The sequence below is a fragment of the Rattus rattus genome, chromosome 2 (genome assembly GCF_011064425.1).
Source record: "Rattus rattus isolate New Zealand chromosome 2, Rrattus_CSIRO_v1, whole genome shotgun sequence".
NCBI classification, from domain to species: Eukaryota; Metazoa; Chordata; class Mammalia; order Rodentia; family Muridae; genus Rattus; species Rattus rattus.
Genome location: NC_046155.1, coordinates 34,965,933 through 34,989,965, shown reverse-complemented (window position 1 = coordinate 34,989,965; position 24,033 = coordinate 34,965,933). Strand labels below are relative to the sequence as shown.

At 43.3% G+C, this 24,033-nt stretch overlaps 1 protein-coding gene across 1 annotated transcript in view; it reads right to left on the bottom strand.

The window, feature by feature from the left end:
* Noc3l (NOC3 like DNA replication regulator) overlaps window positions 1-23,789 on the bottom strand; it is a 28,621-nt gene extending 4,832 nt beyond the window's left edge. Inside the window, exons 1-18 of the mRNA XM_032891833.1 lie at window positions 23,641-23,789; window positions 22,473-22,680; window positions 20,178-20,310; window positions 19,181-19,338; window positions 18,592-18,645; window positions 16,944-17,074; window positions 14,593-14,754; window positions 14,307-14,400; window positions 12,241-12,416; window positions 11,853-11,981; window positions 9,652-9,783; window positions 5,785-5,865; window positions 5,375-5,475; window positions 2,382-2,454; window positions 2,233-2,296; window positions 2,079-2,150; window positions 1,569-1,750; window positions 709-837 (exon numbers count right to left, since the gene is read on the bottom strand). Coding sequence (XP_032747724.1) covers window positions 709-837; window positions 1,569-1,750; window positions 2,079-2,150; window positions 2,233-2,296; window positions 2,382-2,454; window positions 5,375-5,475; window positions 5,785-5,865; window positions 9,652-9,783; window positions 11,853-11,981; window positions 12,241-12,416; window positions 14,307-14,400; window positions 14,593-14,754; window positions 16,944-17,074; window positions 18,592-18,645; window positions 19,181-19,338; window positions 20,178-20,310; window positions 22,473-22,680; window positions 23,641-23,649 — 2,088 coding nt within the window. The 5' untranslated portion in view covers window positions 23,650-23,789. The remainder of the gene's footprint in view (window positions 1-708; window positions 838-1,568; window positions 1,751-2,078; window positions 2,151-2,232; window positions 2,297-2,381; window positions 2,455-5,374; window positions 5,476-5,784; window positions 5,866-9,651; window positions 9,784-11,852; window positions 11,982-12,240; window positions 12,417-14,306; window positions 14,401-14,592; window positions 14,755-16,943; window positions 17,075-18,591; window positions 18,646-19,180; window positions 19,339-20,177; window positions 20,311-22,472; window positions 22,681-23,640) is intronic.
* Between the last annotated feature and the right edge of the window lie 244 nt (window positions 23,790-24,033).

Genomic DNA, 24,033 nt, shown 5'->3' with positions numbered 1-24,033 from the left:
GTAGGGGTTGGGGATTTAGCTCAGTGGTAGAACGTTTGCCTAGCAAGCACAAGGCCCTGGGTTCGGTCATCACTCCGGGGGGGGGGGGGATATAGTACTAGCCAGGTTGGAGCACAACTTTATACCAGGTCGCCCACAGATCTCTGAGTTCTAGGACAGCCAGGGTTTCACAGAGAGTCTCTGTCTCAAAACATAAAACCTTTGTTCTAAGGATTAAAATATACATCTGTTAAATTACCAAGTTAACAGTATAAAAAGAAATAGCAAAAGGCAGTTTCTATTTCACAGTGAGAAATAAGTTACCAGTTTCTAGGCTCACTCTACTGCTGGACTTGCTATCGGATCTTGGCACCGAAGGTGAGGCTACTTCATAATGGAGTCTACCAAAGTCCTTGGATAGGACCCAGTACAGTATAAATGTACCTGATAACAAACCGTTTTCTGAACAGTGTTGGGGAAAATCTACTAAATCTCCATAAGGTCATTACAAAACTACGTCATGTTCTGCCTTTTTAGAAAATGTACTCAATGGCATAAGGAGTGCAGTATTTAAGTTACACTTCCACAGAAGGCATTCCAGAAAACACATATGTGTACTCTGGCAACAGCTACCTGAGGAAAAGGGAAAAACATATTGCTCGCTCATAAAAGGGGTGGGGGGACAAGCGAGGAGAGGGGAGTGGCAGAGAAGAAAGGACGGCCCCTTACCCGAAGTGCGTGTAGCTCCCACAGCGCGGTGTTCTGTGCGTTACAGTACTCGGGCTCCTCCAGCTCAGGGAGAAACACTCCACTGCCCTGAGACTCATTGTCAAGCAAGAGATCTGTTCTGGGAAAAGTCTGCCAAAACATCACATAAAAAAGAGTTAACTAAAGTAACTTAAAGGCTGTGACTGTCCTATACTTGTTTATAAATCTGCAGTTATAGTAAGAGCTACAATTTTAAAATCTTTAAACCTAGCTTTAATAAGAAACAACATACATGTGTATCATGAAAGAACGTCTTGTTTGGAGAGATTTACCCAATCTGCAAAGACGGCACATACTTCACATCTTCTAACCTCACTTTGAGGAATCTTTCTTACAGATAAACTCTGAATGCACCAACATCTGTTAGAGCATCATTTATAACAGCAGTTTCTATATCCTTAGAACAAAGAAGAATTAAAATGCTACGCTGTGTGAGTGCAAATCCTAGTGCTACCTATTCTTAAATTCGCAGTAGTTTAAAGAGCACCGTGCAAATGGGCAGCAGGCTGGGCAGTAACCCGGGCACAGCTGCTGCTCCATTTTCACAGTCCACCAGCAGTGTCTTGATTCAGGGTCTCACTGTGTACTCTGGCTGGCCTGGAACGAGCTATGCATATGGCCTCAAACTCACTTATGTCTGCTGCTCAGGCTGGCCTGAAACTCGTGGGCTTGAGCAGTCTTCCAGATCAGTATCCTATGTAACTGCAGGCATGAACCACTGCCTCTGGCTAGGAACTACTTCAGTAATAAAGGTGAAGCACTCACGGGAAAGAGGCCCCGTGAGAACTAAGCTCGGCTTCCTTATGTTAGTTACTGCTTACGTGCATCAATATCCTGGTCGTTGCTAAAAGGCCAATGCTTGAATTTGGAAGAACCTGCAGAGCAAGCGTACAAAGGCGTTTGATGAAGGCAAGAGCTCGCTGATGAGAAACCTGCTTTCTGCGCTTGGTTAGCATGACATCAAGGCAGTGGAGCACAATCTCAATGCCGTCGTTGGTAGCACCTAGAACAGACGTCCTTCAGGGTCATTCTCATTATGCTTTCATTATGACACTTCCTGACCTCCAGAGACCCCACGATACCTGCTGTCAGACCTGCTGCAAACCATCCTCCTAGCCAAGAGAGCCTTAGAGATGCGCTGGGCTGCGCTTACTGCATTTCCAGACAATGCCAGGAGTTCTTTCCCCCAAATCCTGCCTAGCACTAACTACAGGCACGGCAAGGGCAAAGGCAGCCATGTGGAGCAGATCCTAGCTCTCATCGGCTACAGCTATGATCAAACTCTCTCAGACTATACGTATGGACCATGCAAGCACCTTCTGAAAACATACCTGCGTGCAATGTGAAGAGGGTCTTGTAGAGATGTGTATAGAACTTCATCGGGTCAATATTTAAAACATCACCTTTGAGATGACAACAAAGTCAAGTTAGGTTAAGTCACAGTCTCCAGGGACAAAGCAAACGAAGCCTAAAGTAGTAACTCACCTTGTCCAGAAAGAATATGAAAAGCAGTCTGAACGCAGTGAAGACTTTCTTGATAACTTAGATCCTTTATAGAAACAAAGCAATAACAGATGAGAGTGATTTTTGCCATTTACATCTTTAAAATGTAGTTCACTGATAAAGTTACTTACACCAGACTCAATGAGGGTATGAAGAACCACTAATAAATCATCAAAAAACTCCACATTTATAAGATGTGCAAACCTAGAATCAGATAAAGCTTAATTACTAAGTAATCCAAAAGCAGAATTAAAGCAAGTAAAAACAGCTTGAGGTAGTGAGGACTTGGGTTTCTCACAAAACCCAGTTATACATGGAGCAAACTGTGTGTAACCCCATGCTGGCACTGAAGTGGGTCAAACAGTGGTGGTTAGGGGCATCGGACAAAAATGACTCTATTTTCATTTAAAGGTGTGGGACATGGGACTGCTTCAGGCTGTCCACAGCAGCTGACTACGATTTGCCTGGTACTCTGGCAGGGATGTAACTCTGCCAGCTGCAGATAGCTTATGTTTGAAATTCCAGGGACCTGAGAGGATATAAAAGTGCCAGAGCACAAAGAGGCTGCAGCGGCCGCTGCTGGCTGCTGCTGCTGAAGTTTGTCAAGTGGTCGTGAGCAGAGAGACAAGAAAACACTGGATATGCTGCTGATGAGGACTGGACTTGCAAGGGAGCCCCAGTAGCAGGAAGTAAGACAAAAAGACCTAGTGTTACCAGGGTTTTAAGAAAGGGGAACCCAATAAAATAGCCAAAAAAAAAAGGGGTAATTGGAAGGAGAGATGGCTCATTGTATTTGGTTGAGGCATCAGACAAAAAGCACTGTTCTGAGAAACAAGCTTCCAGAGGTCTGACTGATGCAAGGTTTTGCAGGTCAGAAAGGAGGCAGCAGAAACAATTCCAGTGAAGTAAGAAAAAAGCAACAGTGAACATGGTGGCTCAATGGTTCACTGACTGCTCTTCCAACCATCTGCAACCACATGGGCTCACAACCATCTGATGCCCTCTTCAGCCGAGCAGTCATATGTACAAACAGAGCACTCACATCAATCAATCAATCAATCAATCAATCAGTCAGTCAATCAATCAATCTTTTATAAGAGCATGGACATTGGGAGTTAAAGGAGCTGCCGCCAGGTGGAGCACATAGAAGGTCTCAATCCTTGGCATTTAACCTGGGAATATTGACACTACGATATGCTTGAAAATAAAATTTAAAATTATTGGACTGGTGACTGATTAAAGTTCTGCTACTACTGACTTATGTGATACAACATTGAATCATCTGACTGCCCGGAGCCTCTATTTCTTGAAACAAATGAGACAGCAGAGTTCAGAATCTTAGCTACTAGATGTGAGAAGACTCTGTACATTACAAAACATCAGGTCCAGACGTCTGTTAGACCTCTGAACAGAGTGACAGATTCCACATGCACTGCTAACAATTTTGTGGGAAGTAATGTGGCGTTATTGGGGGTTGGGGAAGGTGGTTTCAAGACAGGGTTCTCTGTGTAGCCCTAGCTATCCTAGAATTCACCAGAGATCCTGCCCCTGCCTCCTGGGATTAAAGGCATGAGCCACCATGACCCACACAATGCGGCATTATTAACCAGAAATTACAACGAGAAAATCCTTTACTCGTGTGCTCAAGTGCATGATGATACAAATAAGTGGTGTATGCCTTTAATTCCAGCACTTGGGAAGTGGAAGCAGAATGATGAGAAATTCGTCATCCTTGACTATAGGACAAGTTTGAGACTAGCGTGGGGTGCATAAGACTTTTCTTCAAAAATCCTTAAAACTAAAAATAAACTATTTAAAAACCGAAGAAAGGAAAAAAATGTTCTCTATGTGCTACCATGGGAAGGTCCCCTGAGTTACTTAAGGGGACTTATAAGATACATATTCTTCCATTTATGTGTCAAAAAGGACAAGCAGACACACAAATACATAGGAAAGGAAGCTTATTTACAGTTCATATTCTTTGGACTTACAAAATGAGCATATATTAAAAGAACCTACTTTTAAAATAGGAAATTATCCATAAGAAACAAAGACAAAAACAAACAGACGTCAGGAACTAGAAATGCTAATTCACACCTGGAAACCACAAGTTATAGGCCAGTCTGAACTACATAGTGACTTCTAGGCTACCCTGGAGTACAGAGAAAGACCTCATGTCAAAACAAAACAAAACCAAACTAGGTTTCATAATCCCTCCTTTGCTCTGCCTTTCCTGGAGGTTTCCAATGACAAGGACATAACCTTTCATAAGGAAGCACAGCCCTGGTGAGACTCTGTAAGGACAGAACTCCTATCTTCCAGCCAGAGCTGTATTTCCAAGTCTGTTTCTAAATCTCTGCTACCTAATGTGGCTAGCGGGAAGTCTCAAATTGCGTCTGTGGTGTGCGATATATGGTATAGGACAGGAATGAGCACAAGGAACCACCAGATTTAATAACTGACTTTGAGCTAACACTCCTAAGATCGCCAGCACGCACAAGATCTACTTTACTACTTTAGCAGGAACAGATGCAGAGAACCAGAGGCACGATCTGGAAGCTGGGTCAATAAAACAGAAGAACTGTGTGTGTGTGTGTGTGTGTGTGTGTGTGTGTGTGTGTGTGTGTGTGTGTGTGTGTGTGTGTGTGTGTGTGTGTGTGTGTCCATGCTGTCCCCACAAAAAGGGTGGCAGAACACCAACAGCAAAGTACCAAAAGGAATCAAGAATCTGGGCTAGAAAGATGGCCCAATGGTTAAAAGCATTTGCCCTTCAGAGGAAGGTTACATCAGCACCCACAAAGCAGCTTACAACGGTCTGTTAACCAATCCCAGGGATCCAATGCCCATTTCTGCCCTCTGTGGGCACCAGGCACACTCATGGTGTACAGACATACACGAGGGTAAAACACCCATACACAGAAAACAGAACAGAATCAAGAACTGAGCAGTGAATCTTAGGGATGCCGGAAAAACATTAAACAGAAGAAAAAAGGATCAACTTTAAAAGATTTGAAATGAGAAAAGCAAAAGGCGCACGCAGCACAAGGAAAGGCTGTGAGTTAAGAGGAAGTGAGAAGTGTAGCACTGGGACAGCACGGGTGTTCACAGCCCACACGGCCCTTACTTGGCGAGACCTTCTAGAACCGCTGGCAGAAGGGGTGACTTCTGGGCCTTCTTCAATATTCTGAAGTAGGTCACAAACACAATATTCAGAGTCTCTGTGTGCTGGCAGAGAAAGCAGACAAGAGCGCCTCAGAACCAGCTGGTTGTTCTCCGTGACTTAGAATAATCACAACTTTCAAAGCCAAAGCTGCTTTTCCCTTTCTCATCCCCCAAAAATTCAGATTTTGGAACGAAATCTGGTGATTTCATAAACAGACACGCATCACCTCATACTTCCTTATATGTCAAAAAAAAAAATCTACCCAAAACCCATGAAATAAATCAAAATGATATACCTTTAAGTCGAAACAATTTATAATCAAAATCGTTTAGCAAAACATTTTAAGGGTCAGACAGAGGGGAACCGCCTACCAGCTTCAGCTTCTTCTCAGTGCTCTCCGACGCTTCGGCCTCCCGAAGTTCCCGCTCCAGTTTCTCTTCTGCTTTCTTCCACTGGAAAGAGAAAAAGGGAAAACATTGTTTATATGTTGCACATATACATATACACACACACATACTTACATACATATACATACACATGTATGCATGTATATACACACACAGACACACACACACACATGCATAGCAGCAAAAGCAAAGTTGAGGCAGTGTGACTGCTATAAACCATGGTAAGACCATATATGTCTGTGAATATGGGCATGAGCAAAGGCAGAAAGGCATGGATATGTACGCTAACTAAATTAGTGACACTGTGTGTCCCTTGGGAAAGGTGGAAGAATGAAAACTTACGTAACGGTGGTAACAACTACTGTTTATAAAGACCGTCAGTACATGTGCCATCTCATTTAAACTGTCAAATGACCCTTAAGGGTAGATACTATGTGTCCTAAATTAACCTTCAAAAGTTCCAGTAAATGAAAAGTGGCTCAGAGGCCAGGAGAAAGAGTAGAACTATGTAGCTGCAGGGGTGGGGGTTTGGGGCAGTATCTGGGAAGTCCCAGAGACCTGGAATGGAGGAGGCTCCCAGGAGTCAATGTGGGTGACCTTAGCCAAGACGCCTACCAGTGGGGACGTGAAACCAGAAGAGGCCACCTCCTGTAGCCAGGCAGGAACCCCAGTGGCTAAGGAGATCAATCCACCCACAAAACTTTTGACAGAAAACTTGTCCTATCTAAAAGCAATGCAGGGACAAAAATGGAGTAGAGTATATAGGGAATGGTCAACGAATAACTGGCCCATGGGCCCAATCTCTGACATATTAAAGACACTCTGTTATGCTTGCAGCAGGAGAGGCTACAGCCTGTCCTCAGAGAGGCTCTTCCCAGCAGCTGACTGAAACAGATGCGATACCCACAGCCAGACAGAGCTCGGAGAGTCTTATGGAAGAGTTGGGGGGAGGATTGAAGGCCTTGAAGGGAACAGGAACTCCACAGTAAGACCTACAGAGTCAACTAACCTGGATCCTTCCTATCTCCCAGAGAACATACACAGACCGGACTGAGGCTCCCAGCACATAGGGCTGCCTTGTCTGGCTGCAGTGGGAGAAGATGAGCCTAACCCTGCAAGAGACTCAATGTGCCAGGATCGGGGGATACCCAGAGAGTCCCACCCTCTCAGAGGAGACAAGAAGGGAAGTGGGGGGAGGGATTCTGAGGGGGAGAAATGGGGGGAAACAGTGTTCTGGATGTAAATTAATTAATCAATTAATTAATTAAAAAAGAAAAATGAATCAAAATTCAAAACATTAAGAATACAACTACCTCAATCAGGTGGTAATGGGGTGCACATGCAGCACTCAGGAGGCAGAGAGGCAGGCAGATCTGCAACTCGAGTTCAAGGCCAGCCTGATCTACAGACTGAGTTCTAGGACAGCCAGGGCTACAAAGAGAAACCCTGCTTCAAAACATCAAAAGAGATGGACAATAGATTTGAACACGGGGCCAGGGAGAAGGCTCAGTAAGTAAAGACATTTGCTACCAAGCCCAGTGGCCTGAGTTTAAGTCTCAGGACCCACATGGTAAAGAAAACCAACTCCAACAGTTCTCTCTTGACTTCCATACACACATATGCTATGGCACATTGGCACATGCAAACAAGCACACACACACACACACACACACACGCACGCACGCACGCACGCACGCACGCACGCACGCACGCACGCACGCACGCACGCAAATACAACTAAGAAAGAAATCATTAACAAATATTGGAGAAGAAGAGAGTCAAGAACAACTCTTGTCCATTCTTGATGGGAGTGTCAACTGATAGACACTGAAAATCAGTGTGGAGATTATTAAGGAAGCCAGAGGCCGAACCGCCATGTGAGCCAGGTATGCTATTCCTGGAGATATTTTCTACTAGTAGAGACACTTACTCATCCCGGCTCACTGCTGCTCCATTCCCATCAGCTAGGAATTGAAACGCCCAGTTGTCTACCAGCTAATGAGTGAACAATGAGAATGTTGAACATACACACAATGGAATGTTATTTTGCTCTAATTAAATGAAAGTTGGCAGGCAACTGGATGGAGTACAGAAAATTATACTGAGTAAGGTAATGGAACTAGGCACAGAAAAATAAATGTCACATGTTCACCCTCACAGGAAGATTCTAGCTTCCAAACTCAGAGTCTGTGCCTTCAAGGGTGCCTGTAAAGCCAGCAGTGGTGCCCTACCCTTTAATCCCAGAACACAGAAGGCAGAGGCAGAGGCCAGCCTGGTCTACACAGTGAGTACCAGAACAGCCAGGACTAGGAAAGTTTCAAGAGGCACTGGGAAAAAGATGCCTGAAAGGAGGGGGTAGCAGAAAAGTAGAAAGGGGGGATACTAGGGCTAAAAAGATTTAAGCAGGGAAAATATGGTGGGAAGGGAGAACTAACCAACTCTGAGGCCTACAAAAGAGCCACATAAAAACCTAGCTTGTAACCAAATTTTAAAATGATTTTTTTTTTTAAGGAAAAGTTTGAAGGACAATACCCTGCAAGGCTAGGAAAAGCTGCTCCCAGAAGCTACCAGTTTTTAAACAGAACCCCCATGCTGGGAGTGGACAGCTCCTCAGGGACTATATGGGGTCAAAGAGGCCCCAGAAGTACACTAAACAATATAGGTTCTTGTCATTCCTCTTGGCAGCCCACTAGAGCTCAACAATATGACACTATTACTGAAAAGACCATATATCTTGTATTCAGGATATAAAGAAATCAAGCTGGAATTTATCTGGAACAGTTAGTCCTCCCTTTCACAATCCCTAAAGGTGCTACAGAGTTGCTGGGGGAGAAAAAGCAGCAATGGTCTTATCTAGTGTGAATGTTATGATCTCCACAGACCAATCAAGCAGGATGCCCCCACTTGTGCAACAGAAGCCTACTTTTATGGGATAGCTAACTGCTCTTGGCTGGATTTAAGAGTTGTCTCACAGGACAAAATTTAACCCTGGGTATTATAAACATAGTCGAAAAAGCCGTGGTGGAGAGATCACAGGCCCTAGGAGAGAACCAAATACTGTTAATTAGCTAAACTGACCTAGCTTTAGGCTGCCTTCTAAAAATCCATGCTTACATACACAGATAAACGCTACTCTCAGCCTCATTCAGATAAACCTCCTCGCTGTGAACAGTGGTGAATCCACAGACTCACGGCAGCACACCACTATGTAAGAATAAATGATGGTGAGTGCTCTGCCTAAACAAATCATTCCATCATCCTTTCCAAGGCTCAGGGACACTGCAGGAAAGGAGAGGAAGACTGTAGGAGGGAAGATAGGGAGAAGCCTATGAAGTGCCATCTTCTGAGAAGACACAATCACCGCAGTCAGGAACTCATCACAGCCATGGAGGGACCTGTCGACAGTCATGCACGGAGGGGGAAGAGCTCAGGCCGGCCTAGCTCTAACTGCTGAACTACTTGCTGCTGAGGGATTGTGGAGAGGGGAAAGTGCCTTCCATTGTTTATAGCCACAGTTAGCCCCACCAGGCTCCAACCGAGACTTGGGATGGTCACGGGTGGCCTTGGTTAAACCGAATGGGGCTGAGCAGTGGACTCATGTGTGTATCTTTGGGAGTGGAGGGACCGACAGAGATGGTAGGGAGATTTAAGAGAACAGTGGGAGAGGGTAAACAGAGTGCATTAAATACATATATAAAACAACAATACTAATCAAAACAAGTCCTTTCTTCACTGTGATTTACGCAAGATTTATCCATCTAGATTTTGATTGCAAGGCAAGACCCATCAAAGCAGAATAAAAAAGAAAATGAAAAAGAAAATAAACCAAACCTTTCTTTGCATTCTTGATAGAGTTTTTCTCTTTTCCTTGAAAGTCATGAACCTTTTTGGTTTGTTAATGTCCTCTGTATCTTTTTTCACTTCCACTTCCTTGATTCGCAGGCATAGAAATGTTTTTAACATCTAATAATGAGAAAAACAACAAACACAGTTTACTCGGTATTTATACCACACCCAAAGATTCCATAGAAAGGAACATATTCTAAGTGTGCTGAATGTCTTGTCACATCAATACAGAGTTCTACCCTCGTCAGATAATGGGAGACAAGATGGCAGAGTAAATGGGCTAGGAAGAGGTTTGGAATGGTATGGAAAAGACCAATCAACAATCAAGACATTTCTAAACTGGCTGTGCTCTACCAGCTTTTGCAATTAACAGTGCCAGCACTCATCTGGTCCTCACAGCACAAAATGGTACATTTTGAGCCCCTGCATCTTCTCTTGAAGAAACTACCTCACTGAACCCTCAGTCACAGCAGCTTATAATGTTCCAACACACACATGTAGAAGGGAAGGTGGGTATTCAGGTAACAGGACTAAAGCCCATTTCAGCACGAGCTAAAAATGATTACCAAAAGACATAAAGTGAAATAAATCTAAAGTCATTCTCGGTATTCTCAAAATTTCAAATATTTTGTAGGAATTCTATGTGCCCATAAAACATTACTAGCCAAAGAAAAACAACTCCAAAATAAAGGATATAGTTTGTAGGGGGCTGGAGAATATAGCTTTTATTCTAGCATCACTGAAATTAAAAGGATTTCTCTATAGCTGAGTTTCATATTCTAGCCATATTAAATGATTATCTTTTCTCTTAGGAAGCCTGTGATTGCTGGCGGTGGTGGCCCAAACCTTTAACCCCAGCACTTGGAAGACAGAGGCAGGTGCATCTCTGAGTTTGGGCCAGCCTGGTCTGGAGAGAGTTCCAGGACAGCTAAAGCTGTCCTGAAAACAAAAACAAAAACAAAAACAAAAACGAAAAAGGAAGGAAGGAAGGTAGGAAGGTAGGAAGGGAGGGGAAAGAGAAGAGGAGGAGAAGCAGCAGCAGAAGCCTGTTATTTATTATGTAGGTGGTTTAACTAAGTATCACCACTTTTTAAAGGGAAAAAGGAATTGAAAATTATTTGAAGGCAAAGAGTATGAAATAACAAATACCCAGGCTAAAGATTTGCTTCTCGGTTATTTTTGTCTTTCATCCCTCATTAGTTCTCATTACATAAATTTAAATTTTCTAATAGAGCAACATCTTTGAAAGATCACACAGAGAAGCACATCTTTATTAATGAATATGTAAATATGACTTAAAAAATGGCTCACTCAGCTAGGTGCCTGAGTTCAGATCTCCAGTACCCATATATAAAGTAGGGTGTGGCACTGTGTGCTGGGGGTGGGGGGGGGGGGTGGGGAGGGTCGTGGAAATGGGGATCTCAAAGGGGTCGAGGACAGAGTGGATCTCAAAGTCCAGTGGCCAGGCAAATCATGAGCTTCAGCTTCAGCGAGAGGCTGAAATAAGGGTGGACAGCAACCAAGGACTATCCTCAGGCTACTGTGTCATCCACATACATGTACTCCTGAACACATGCACGCACAGACCCAACTTCACAAGCCCAATACCACGCACAAAAAACAAAAGGATGCACAACTAAACATGTGTAACAAGAGATTAAACAGCAACAATGAGGACTGGGCAACCACTCAGGAAATGACTCCGATCATTAATGACAGCCTCAGTGACACAATATTGTTAGAAAACCATTTTTAAATGATTAGTACTGGATCCGCTAACTCTACTCAAGAAATCTCATTCCTAATACTCACAATAGAAAAAACCGATACAGATAGAGACCTCTCCGGCACTGACTGGATCAGGACTCTTGAGACAACTCACTATCTACTAGGCAGGGCACTGTACGTTCCTGGGTGAGATGCTCAAGTGCACCACACATCCTATCAGATGTGCCGAGACATGTTCCTGTCAGAAGCCTATGTTTTAAGTTTTGAAACAAGGATGCATATCTCTGTGCAAGTATATCTAGGAGGCTATACATAACAAAATGTCAGCAATGTCAGTTAGTGAATGGACACATTTAACTTTTCACCTTATATAAATGCATCTGTAAATAAATTTCTTGAAACAGTAAAAATTACTTTGTAATTAAAAAAAAATTCAAAGTGAAAAAAGAAAGGCTTACCTCTGGTCTAACTTCATAATTTCTGCCCTTGACAAAACCAGAGATCACTTTAATTACACCAAGAGAAGCTTGGCCTAGTTTATCTTGTTTAAAGAGCTTCTTCACTGCTTCGCAACACATCTCAGACACCTGAAAAAGAAGCGTTACAATAAAGCAGTGCTGACCTGGACCAGGCCACCCTGCTGCTGGGGACCGTCCGCATCCTAAGAAGTTAACGCCGCCATGGAGAGCCGCACACTAAGCTAATGCTCAGATAATCTTCTGAGAGACCGTGAATAATAACTGATACTAACCCACCACGGACAGCTTATAGAGGACTTAAGGGTTACATAGTGTGAGCTCTTTCCATGGGGACAGGAGCAACCAACCCGTTTTCAGATCAACCCACCGATTTTGAGCCATCGTTCATCAGAGGGACAATCAGTACAATGATGTTGTTGTGAAAGTTAAAATGGGGCAAGGCCACCAACAGCTCACACAGGCTCTTCACCGCCACTTCAGCCAGCCCTCTGTAGGCCTTTAGGGACACCACGTTGCTCTTCTTCAGCTTCCTCTGCTTCCAGTCTAATTAAAACACAAGTGCAGTTAATCACTAGATTTTGGTCTTGGGACCAGAAAAGGAGAGAAAGAACATAAATCACCTTACTAATCTTCAAAGTAGTTACACGGCCAGATGGGATGCGGGGCTAGGACACTGCTTTAGTGAGAAATGGGCCCGAGTTCAACCCCTGGAATCCACAGGATGGAAGGAGAGGCCTGACTACGACTTGTCCCCTTGACACTTACACCACATTATACCACATGTGCACATCCTCGCGTATAACCACAAATTTTATGTGTGTGCATAAATTTGCATATATATATAACAGTATTAATCTTAATTTCATTCCTAGTATATTTACATTAAATTCTTTTATGTGTGTGTGCACTGTGTATGAGTCTGTGCCCACTTCCATATCATGACAAAGACAGAGGACAAAGTCAATGTCTTTCTGTGTCACCTCTCACCTTATTTGTTTTTAACGTGTTTATGTGTGTGTGTGTGTGTGTGTGTGTGCGCACGTGCGCGCACATGTGAATGCAGGTATCCACATGGCCCAGAAAATCCACTGGCTTCACTGGAGCTAGAGTTATAGGCAGTTGTGAGCAGCCTGACTCGAGTCCTGCGAACCAAACTTAGGTCTCTCCACGTATTCTTTGAGACGAGGTCTCTACTGACTGATCCTGCCCTGGGGCTTGACAATGGTCAGGCAGGGACCTTCGGGATGAAACCCAGGTATGTTTCAGGCAGATACCAAAGCATAAAGGCAATACCCAAGCATCCCAACTCCATGTCGCATCCACTCTACTGCTTCCCCGTCCTACTCGGGCCAGCCATCGGGAGACGGCAGCACTGCTTCAGCTGGTCGTGAGGCAGGCCTTGGTCCCAGCACTCAGGAAAGGAGTCCATGGAGGCAAAAGCATCTCACCTAGGCATCTACACTTCTTCTCCATTTACCACCCAGTTTTCACCACACTGCCATTTTTCCAAAAATGGTGTGGAGTTTATCATTTAAGTTTCTTTTAAGTTTTAAGTTTCTTTTAAAGGCATGAACATCTATTTCAAAGTACAGCCTTTTTCTAGACTTCTAAAATTAAAAAGAAAGGGGAAAAAAAAAATCCCAACTGTTGACAAATTCAACAAACGCATGGCTACCTAGAAAGGACCACAGCATGCTGGGTGTATACATGGTTCAGTTACAGTGAGCTTGCCTAGTGTGCATATGGTCCTGGACTCAATCCCCAGCACACAAAAAGAAAAACTAAAGACTACAGAAACAAGGAGGCTAATACTTACAGTTGATAAACTATCTAAACACTACATGACCGTACATCCAACTGCTTCTCTTAAATCATACAACATCCAGTGATATTATCACAATTCACTGATAGAAAATAAGGCACAGAAAAGTAATTTACCTGTTATGTACATGGTGGAGAAAGGCTGAACTCTGGAAGTCTTTCTGTACTTTGAGACAGGGTTTCCTCTCTGGCATACAGTGGACTTGAACTCCCTATGTAGCTGAGAATGACCCTGAACTTGTGATATTCCTGCCTCCCCCTCCCCTGTGCTGAGATTACAGGTGTGCACCATCACAGACACCTGGCTTACGCAGTGCTGGAGACGGGAACCATCATGTACAAACACTTGGTAAGAACTCCTCCAAGTGAACTGCAACCCAGCTCCCAGGAGGTCTGACTTCAGACTGCCCCTCACAGAGCAGAATATAAGGTTAGTATATATGTACCTTTAAGATATGTTTAAAGGTTGGGTAGATGGTATAAGTCTTTAGCCCCAGCCCCCAGGAGGCAGAGGCAGGCAGATCTCTGTGAGCTTGAGGCCAGCCTGGTCTAAGTACTGAGTTCCAAACCAGCTAGGGTTACATTTAAAAAAAAAAAAAAAGTTTACTATACCTTTAACTATTTGCTCCAGATTTTCCAAATAAAATTTGTATTGGCTCACTAGGCCTTCTTCAAATTCTCTTAATTTCTGGGTTTCTTTACGAATCTGGAAAGGTCAAAATCATTTTATATTTAAATATCAGAGCATTAAGTTCAAAAGCTGGCATAAAACAAGTGCCTTACTCTTGGGGCGAGGTGGGTCCGGGGCACAGGTTAAATAGCAATAACCCCCATTTTCCCCTCTCTAGCCCTCCAAAATTCTTCACTTATTTTATGCAGTAATTTTCTCGAGCATCACCTTGGCAGATTTTTCTGCTTCAGTTAAGGGCCGGATCTTATATGAGGGAGTGATGTCCTTAAACAGCTCCATCAGTGAGATGATAGCCAACTTCCGGACAGTGACAGCCACATCAGGGTCCTGCTCCATCAGCATGGCACGCAGCTCCTTCAGTTTTTTAATCTGTTAAGGCAAGGATTTGTAAGACTACAGAAATCATGGCATCTGAACATTTCAGAGCAAAGGACAACAGACCCACATCTGGCATCACAAGTGGAATTTACCTGCTGACTCAGAGCCAAGATACACTAAACACCAATGAACACGTCACGAACGTTGTATGGAAACCATACTTTAGTTATGTAGGCAAGTACAAACTTTATTAAAAGTAGGTTAGGAGCTGGGCGTGGTGGTGCACATATTTAATCTCAGCACTCCTTTGGGAAGCAAAAGCTGGTGGATCTCTGTGAATCTGAGGCAAGCCTGATCTACAGAGAGAGTTCCAGGACAGCCAGGGCTATACACAGAAACCTTGTTTCTAAAAAAACCAAAATGGAAAAAAAGAAAAGGAAAAGAAAGAAAGAAAGAGAGAAAGGGAGGGAGGGAGGGAGGGAGAGAGAGAGACAGAGACAGAGAGAGAGAGAGAGACAGAGAGAGAGAGAGAAAGAAAGGAAGGAAGGAAGGAAGAAAAGCAAAACCTACCCCCAGGTACATCTGGGCAGCACTAATTCATTATTGGACTTGGTGGGTCATTAAACAAACGACAAAAACTGTCATGGGCAGGGTATCTCACCGTATACATTTATGAAATTCTCAAAAGCAAAGAAAAATACTTCTAAAAATTAAAATGAGACCTCTATGGTTCTATAATTAAACAGTAGAACAGAGATGAAAACTATCCTGACTTCCCCTCTCTGATTCTGATTCATACGTTACAACTACTACTCACAGTGGCTCCCATGACCATGACTGAAAACCTGAGTCCAATCCCTGGAACCCAGGTAAAGACCAAACAAGAGAACCCACTCCACAGAGCTGTTCTCTCACACCCACACTCCTGTGGCACATCCCTTCCCCCACGATAATAAATAATGTTTAACATAGATCTAATTTATCATTCAATAAATAAATACCTGCCATACTCAGATGCTGGGAAAGTCAAGAGAACAGGAATGACATCACTTAATATAGTATTATATTTATTCTCATTCATTCCTCACAAAGTGTTTAAAGTGTTTCTGTTTTAAAGAAAGAAGTGGCCCCTGGATAAAATGACCAACCCATCTCAAACAGCCTTGGCAAGGCCAGGTCTGAGCCTGAGATGTCTGGAGTTTACGTTCAGCACTGTCCCCAAGTCCCAAGGGCAGCTTCTGCAGCTCTCGCTCTACTTCACCCCTCATTTCCTTCCTCCTTCCTTGTTCTCTTTTCCTCCTTCCTCTTGTATTCCCCCCTGACTCCTTCTCTCCCTCCTCCTCTTTGTTTCTCTGGTCTTTGAGACAGGATCTTACTTACAGGCTAACTTTGAACTAGTGGCAATCCTCCTGCCTCTGCTTCCCAGGTGCTAAGGTTTATACAGTATTACCTATTTACACATATTCCTGAATTGATTGCACTGCTTTTATATAGAAAGTTGCTTATTAAAAACCATAGAGATGGGGTTGGGGATTTAGCTCAGTGGTAGAGCGCTTGCCTAAGGCAAGGCCCTGCAAGCGCCTAAGGCCCTGGTTCGGGTCCCCAGCTCAAAAAAAAAAAAAAAAACAAAAAAAAAAAAAAAAAAAAAAAAAAAAAAACAGAACAAAAAACCCTTAGAGACAGGCATGATAGCACATCCCTAGTATCCCAAAACCCAGGGCAGTTTGAGGCCAGCCTAGAAAGACCCTGACTGACAGACAGACAGGTGTAGGGCTGGAAAAGTATCTCAGTGATATGGCAAATCTCCTAGAATGCTTGTGGCCCTAGGTTTCATCATCATCATCACACACTCACACACAGTCACACACACTCACACACACTCACACACACTCACACACACACACTCACACACTCACACACGCACACACGCACACACCCTCTATAAACCAGTCAGGCAAATCTGTAGGAAGAGTCTTCTTCCCTAATAATGTTTTAGACACTTACTGCCTTCAGGGTTACTAAGATAAATCCTGTATCTTTGCTTACAAATAAGGAGCATAAATCTTAGCATCTGAATGGCTGTTCTAAGCTCATGAAAGAAATTAAGTTGAGATGCAGGATGAAACTAAGACACCATCTTTCCTTTCATTCAACTCAAACCTATGTTTATGTCATGTGTATATTTATAGGGAACCAGAGCTCTTTAACACCGTAGTTTACACGAAATTAAGACCACTCACGTGACTTTCTGGATCTGACAGAATAGCAGATGCCAAGGTTGCAATCTGTATTTTCTTGTCCTGCAGCTTCTTCTTTCTCTCGATCACATGCTCTTCTATGGTCAGCTCTTGCCTGGGTTCTTCAATAACCTCTGAAAGAAAAGGGGTTTTCCTCCTTAAATACTCCTCTATTCACAGAGAGCTAATAAATTCATGCTAAACCCATAATAAAATGAATGAAGATAATGGAGAAGCTGTGTTTATTGCAGTGTCTCAGCCTCTCAACAACCATGTAGAACAAGCACTACCATCCTTACTAGCACACACAGGTGTCATTTCAAATAGGCAAGAGAACAAAGCAGTTGACTAACTTCAGTTTCAAAACTTAACAGAAATGGACCGAAAGTCTAAGCTCAAACTCTTAACTACTATGCTAATGGGCCCACGACCTCATTAGCTAAAGAAACAAACACTGTGACTCAGTTCTTCCTTTCCTTTTGTTTTGTTTTGTTTTGCTTTGTTTCTGGAGACAGGGTTTGTCTGTGTAGCTGTGGCTGTCCTGGAACTTACTCTGTACACGGGGCTGGCCTTGAACTGAGATCCGCCTGCCTCTGGCTCCCTCCCCAGTGCTGGGATTAAAGGTGTGCACCACCATCACCGTCCAGCTCTGACTCAGTATTTCCTTAAGGTACAAAACACTTTTCTTTTTGTTTTCAACTCTGTGTAGTGCTTTGACTGATACCTTAAGAATGAAACTAGGTAATAAACTCAAAAGTATAATCTGTATGAGTGAAACCAGTTTAATACAACAGTTGACCTATAATCTCATATGCATTTTTAATGAGGTCTGCCAAGTTACAAATAAAGTTTGACCAGCTTGTTGTCATACATTCTAAACTAATGGTTTCGAGTAACATGTATTTTCAGGCTAATTTTGATTAGTTAAAACTACTCTACAGCCATGGTGGCTCACACCTCTAATCCCAGCATTCGGCAGGCTGGCTGCAGGACTGCCATGAGCTTGAGGCCATCTTGGGTATGAAGTAAGTTCAGGCCAATCTGAGCTACAGTATGAGAGCTAGCCTGAGGCAAAAAAAACAAAAGGTGAAGCTGGGGGACTGTGAGATGGCTCATCGAGCAGGAGTCCTCACTGAGCCAAGACTGTCCTCGGAACTCACCCACACACACACAATAAACGGAAAAAAACCTAAAAAACTTAAATAAGCAGCAAGTGTTTTAAATATTAAAAACCCACATTTCAATCTCTGAAAAAGACATATACGAGCATAATTGTACTTAAAAAGGAAATTTCACATCAAAAAATTCAATTTTGCTATCTTGAAAAGGAAGTTTTTTTAAGTCCTTCTCTCATAATTAAAAGGATTCACACAGTAACAATGACAATTCTTCGTGTTTGCCTCACCACTGCAAAGACTGTTCACATTTTTCCATAATAAAAAGTGTATCAATGTAAAGCAAATGAATTAATTCATTAATAAAATAAGCCTATCAAATTCCACAAGGTGAGACTTTCAAACACAGAAAACGGCCTTCAGAGCAGTATTCAACGCTGCCCCTCTAGGTTCACTGCCTAAATTAACTCCACTCCTCACGCCAAAGAGCGATCCCTAATTAACCACTTATCAGATACAAAGATGCGTTTCATTACCTTCCTCAACCTCCGGCTCCTCTTCCTCCTCCTCCTCTTGCTGGATGGCAGTGACTATTAGACAGATTTACATATTAAAGCCATGACAACATCAAGTGGTAAAACAAAAGCAGAGACGACAGGAGCTGAGCAGTGGTTAGCACAGATATCAGGATAAGCAATCATTGAGTGACTGGGGCAGCACCAACGATGTTCCTGGAAGGTGGCAGGACTTGGTGTTTGCCTTGATGGCGTTTCCTGAATACAAGCTTTGCTATAAATCACTCTAATCTTGTCTTTGATTTTTGCTTTTTTCTAAAAGTTTTGTTTCACAAAATCTTCTCTTTTTCTCTCTACCTCTGTCCCATCCCCTCCCCTCTTTGAAGAGATAAGCACCCCAACTTTGTAGCTCCGGTTAGTCTAAATGCAACAGATATCTGAAAGAGCCGTGTGAGCCCGGCCAGCATCACCCAGCCTGCTATTGCTAATGGCAGATATGCTTATTCAGTAATATGACTAAAGCCTAAAATACAATTAAACTTAATGAAAAAAACAACTGTGCTCTATCAGTGAAAACTCGGTGTGGCGAGCAGCCAGCCCTGAGACTCACCTGGCTTCTCCCGAGTCTGTGGGATTATACCGCTCTTATCCTTGATAGGAAGCAGGTGGATCAACTCCTTCTCTGGTGCAGTTTGCAAAGTTCTTGGCACCTTTTCATATTTCTCTATGACACTCTCATGCTTTCGCTTCTTCATGTGAACTGGCTCACTGCAGGAGAAAGTTCAATTTCAGTTTTGAAGGGTACAGTTCTAGCTGGGTCTCTACTGCTGTAGCAAGCATCGGAAACCAAAGCAACTTAGTGAGGAAAGGGTTTATTCATCTTACAATTGTCATCGTGAAGGGCAGGAAATCAGGGAAGGAACTGAAGCAGAAGCTCTGGAGGAGCAGGGCTTACTGGCTTCCTCAGTTGTTCTTACAACGCCCAGGATTCATGTGCCAAGGGACCGCACTGCTCACCGAGGGCTGGGCCCTTCCACATCAAACTTCAATCAAGAAAATGCCCCACAGGCTTGCCTCTAAGGAAGTGGTTCTCAACCTGTGGTTTGCAGCCCTTTTGACAAACCTCAATCTCCAAAAATATTTAATTATGATTCATAATTAGCAAAATTAGTTATGAAGTAGCAACAAAAATAATGGTTGGGGGTCACCACAGCATGAGGAACTGTACTTAAGGGTCGCATGAGGAAGGTTAGGAATCACTGCTCCAAGTGAATCTGATGGAACACTTTCTCAAGTGAGCTTCTCTCTTTTCAGATTACTCTAGCTTGTGCAAGCTGACAAAAAAACTAACCATCGCAAGTACCTATCATTTACAAAGTCTACTGTTAACCTTGGCAAGATGATACATGCCTATAATCCCAGCTTGCTGAAAGCTGAGGCAGGAGGACCACTCATAGTGCACCTTGGGCATCGTAGTGAGAACACTAGCCTAGTATGTACTGGGCCCTGGGACTGATGTTCAGAAACCACGAGGAAAAACAAAAAATCAGAACCGCACTTGTAACACTGCACAGATCAGAACAGTTATAATTCAGATGAAACATTACCTAGAGGAAAGATCTCGTGTGAGAAAAGATGCTTTCTGGCCTAAATCTTTCATCAGCTGTAAGTCATCCTCATCCATCATATCTAAAGGAAGGGCTTCTTCCTCATCTTCCTCTTCCCTCTCGATCCTTTTAACTGTTCCGCCAAAAAGAAAAACAGACGTATTAGAGTTATGTATTTTTTCTACTCTGTTACCTGCCCTCCCCCCAGTACTCCCAATGAAGGCTGGGTAACAACTGTTTTCCAGGCAAAGACCTAGCACCTTAGTATCTCTGACTCCTGAATCTAAAAGTAAATGTTTCCATGTATTCTGAATCGTGTCTCTGGGCCCCCGAGAAGCAATGGCTGAGTCCACTAGCACCTTCTCATCTCCAGTGGCCTTTGCTTCATCTGCCGTCTCCAAAGGCCAGGTCCAAGCCTTGATGCTCACTCTCTGACCACAATCACCTGTCCTTCCAGCATCATTTGGTTACTTCCAATGCACTGTTTTACTAACTACAGACAGAGAGCTTTATTCCTTCAACCATTTGCTATCCTATACACCTCACCCATCCTCCTGCTAACACACTCACACTGCATGGTAAGACCTCACCCATCCTCCTGCTAACACACTCACGCTGCATGGTAAGACCCCACCCACCCACCCTCCTGCATGGTAAGACCCCACCCACCCTCCTGTTAACACACTTACACTGCATGGGAACACCTCACCCACCCTCCTGCTAACACACTCAGCAACTTTTCCTTCTACGTTTAAGGCACTCATGTCTATGAAAACCCCAACCTCACTGACATCATTCTCACTTCTCTATCCTCTCATTTTCTCTGTCCCTCTTTATTCATCTCTTTATTTTTATTTAAATAGATATGATTAAATATTAAAAAACAATACCAACTAAGTGTCAGAAAGCCTTTTACGTGCAGAAGATCCAACTGTGAACAAAACAATCTTACTGTCTTCCCTAACAAAACAACCTTCCTCATAGCACTAAGACTGATAAATACTGATATATAAATACCGCACAAAATAAAACTCCTATCTACTTTAAACTAGTAGTCCATTTCTCAAACCAGAAATGTGTGTGTTTTGTTGATCAACTTTCTCCCTTCCATTGAACCCTTTTTCTTCTGTCATTATATTTCTTTTTTTTTTTTTTTTAAGTATTTATTTTTATGTCTGAGTACACTGATTCCACTACAGATGGTTGATTGTGAGCCACCAAGTGGTTGGTGGGAATTGAACTCAGGACCTCTGGAAAAGCAGTCAGTGCTCTTAACCGCTGAGCCATCTCTCCAGCCCTTGTCATTATATTTCAAACTCTATCACCTGCCTCACTTCTTAGTCAAGGACCTGGCCTCCTACTTTAGTAGGAAAAATCCTTCCACTTTATTCAGATCAGATGCAGATCAGACAGATTGCATCTGTCTTTTTCTTCTATTCAGTCCTAACAACTTCACTTAGATACTAAGTTGCAAAAATAAATCTTCTGCTTCTCCTTTCAGGAACTATTAGCATATTATACTTTTCAAACTGTAAAACTTAAGACAGAAGAGATCTCTAAAAGTATCTAATTATCCAACTCATTGTAACTTGATTAGAGACTGGGGTGACCAACCAGGACAAAATGGCTAGCAACAAAAATCAAGAGGAGGGTAGACTTCCTGATTTCCCATCCAATGATCATTCCCCATCACAACAGTGTTGCTACTGGGTCAGACTACATCAGGGTTAAGAGAATGAGATGGCTATGAGCAATGAACAGTTACATCAGCTTGAGAACTGTCCTGACTTTAAAATGGTCATATTCTTCTCCTGTTTTGAGGAGATGGGGTTCTTAGACAGTTCTACAAAATAACCCAGACAATTACAGCTGAATTTAGCCCCCAAGTCTACGAGTAGAAAGAAAACAGCAAGTTCAGAAAAGGAAATACCTATTGACAGCATAGTGAAGAACAGAGCAAAACAAAGCGTGCTTACCTCGGCTAACTCTCAGTGAAGGGGAAGCTGGCAGCCCTGACATGTGACCTGAAATTTACACAGCTACTCGGAGCATCTCCCAAGTACAACCTCAGATCTGCTGTCTACGCTAACTAACAGCAGAAGCTCGCTTTCTCACTGTGCGCATGATCTTGAAATGTTTTCTCATACTGACTGTGGTGAAACGTAAAGGAATCCTATCCTTACCTAGACCTGTAAGGATCTGAACACAGGATGAGCGGTCACTAGAAAACAAGTCACTTCCATGGAGAACATTTCAGAAAAACTAAGGACTAGGGTAAGTGAACACTTTCATTACCTGGCCGTTTGCTCTTTGGGTCCTCCAATGGAAAGGGTTTTTTAGACACAGCATCTTTGACAGCTTGCCTTAATTTTCTCTGCTCCTTCCGGTACTTCTTGATAGTACTTTGCTGTTTAAATTGCTTATTTTTCAGTTTGTTTTCAAGTTTCACTTTACTAGTTTTTATCAACTTGCGAAAGCTTGGGACCTGCTTTTTATTTCTTCTCTGGAAAAACAAGAACAGAAGAAGCACCACAACTAAGAAAGTTAAATTATTTTTAAAGTCGGGTTAAGAGAAACGGTTTATAAATTAAATAAGAGCAATTTCACAAATGTCGCACAACCATGGATCCTGTGTAAGAACTAAAACCAAGGTGCGATTGTAAGCAATCCTACAGGATGTTACTAGAGTGTCAGTTAGTTACTCATTACAGGATTTCCCCAGGATCTGATCTAGTCTCTCAGCTGAGTAATCTGAAAAGAAAACATAAATCTCTTATCTTGTGGCAAATGGTATTCATGGCTAGTCTAACACTTGTACCGTAACACATTCAGAGCAAAATAACGGATGCCTTTAACAACAACTGACATTTACTTGATGTTTTATTATTTATTATTTACACAGCACTCAAACTTCCCAACCTCCCAAATAAGGACCCTCACATAACACACAAAGAAGCGAAGGTTACAGAAGTTATGCAGGAGGGTAAAACTGAATTGTGCCCTTTGCATTCCAACTAGCGTGCTGCTAAGTGCTTTGTAATCCAAATCCCAAGGCTACTTCTAAACTCCCTCACCATCTGGGAAAATCACCAGTCTTCCTATCTCTTTAAAAGTTTAAGGGTGAAACGGTCTCTCTTCGGACCCAGAGACACATAAAATGGGTTCGAGGAAGTTTAGACTTGCTTCTCGCGTGTAGAAAAAGGGTTCGCGAGACAGTCTGGGAAAACCCTTCAGCCTGACATCCTTCGGATACAGGGACCGGCGCTGGCCTCACATCTGCTCCCTGCTTGGGCATAGAGGGCACGGAAGCAAAAACCCTAGCAAGGACCCGAAGTGGATGGTTCATAGAGCGGCCAGGGAGCACCAACATAGGCCACCGCCCCCTATACCAGAGTCAAAGCCCAAGGCCCTGTCAACCCGAGTAAGCATAACCCACGGGGGCTGGGGTTCCGAGAGCACTTACCGCCTTCATCCTTAGGCCTGAAAGGAGTACCACAGTCAAGATCACCCAGTCAGAGGGACACGCAGGAGCCCCGTAGGAAACACACACGTGCCCAGAGCTCAACCTTTCTCAAGCCGGAAGCCACTTTCAGCCTTTCTCCTGTCTGTCGCCGGAAACGGGAGGCGGGATTTCCTCCTCGGGCCGCGGCGCTTGCGCCCCCTGGTGGCTCTCACAGACTGACCCGGGTGAGAGTCGCTGAGGCTGGGACAGGAGACCCAGCTGAAGGACTCAAATGGATTTGGGCGGATTCCTTTTTAAGTCCTGGAGAAGAAAGGCGAGAGCTTGGCGTTTTTCATTCGCCTGCATCTGTGGCTCCGCCTGTTGCGGGTACTCGTCTTCTGGAGGACGGCTGCA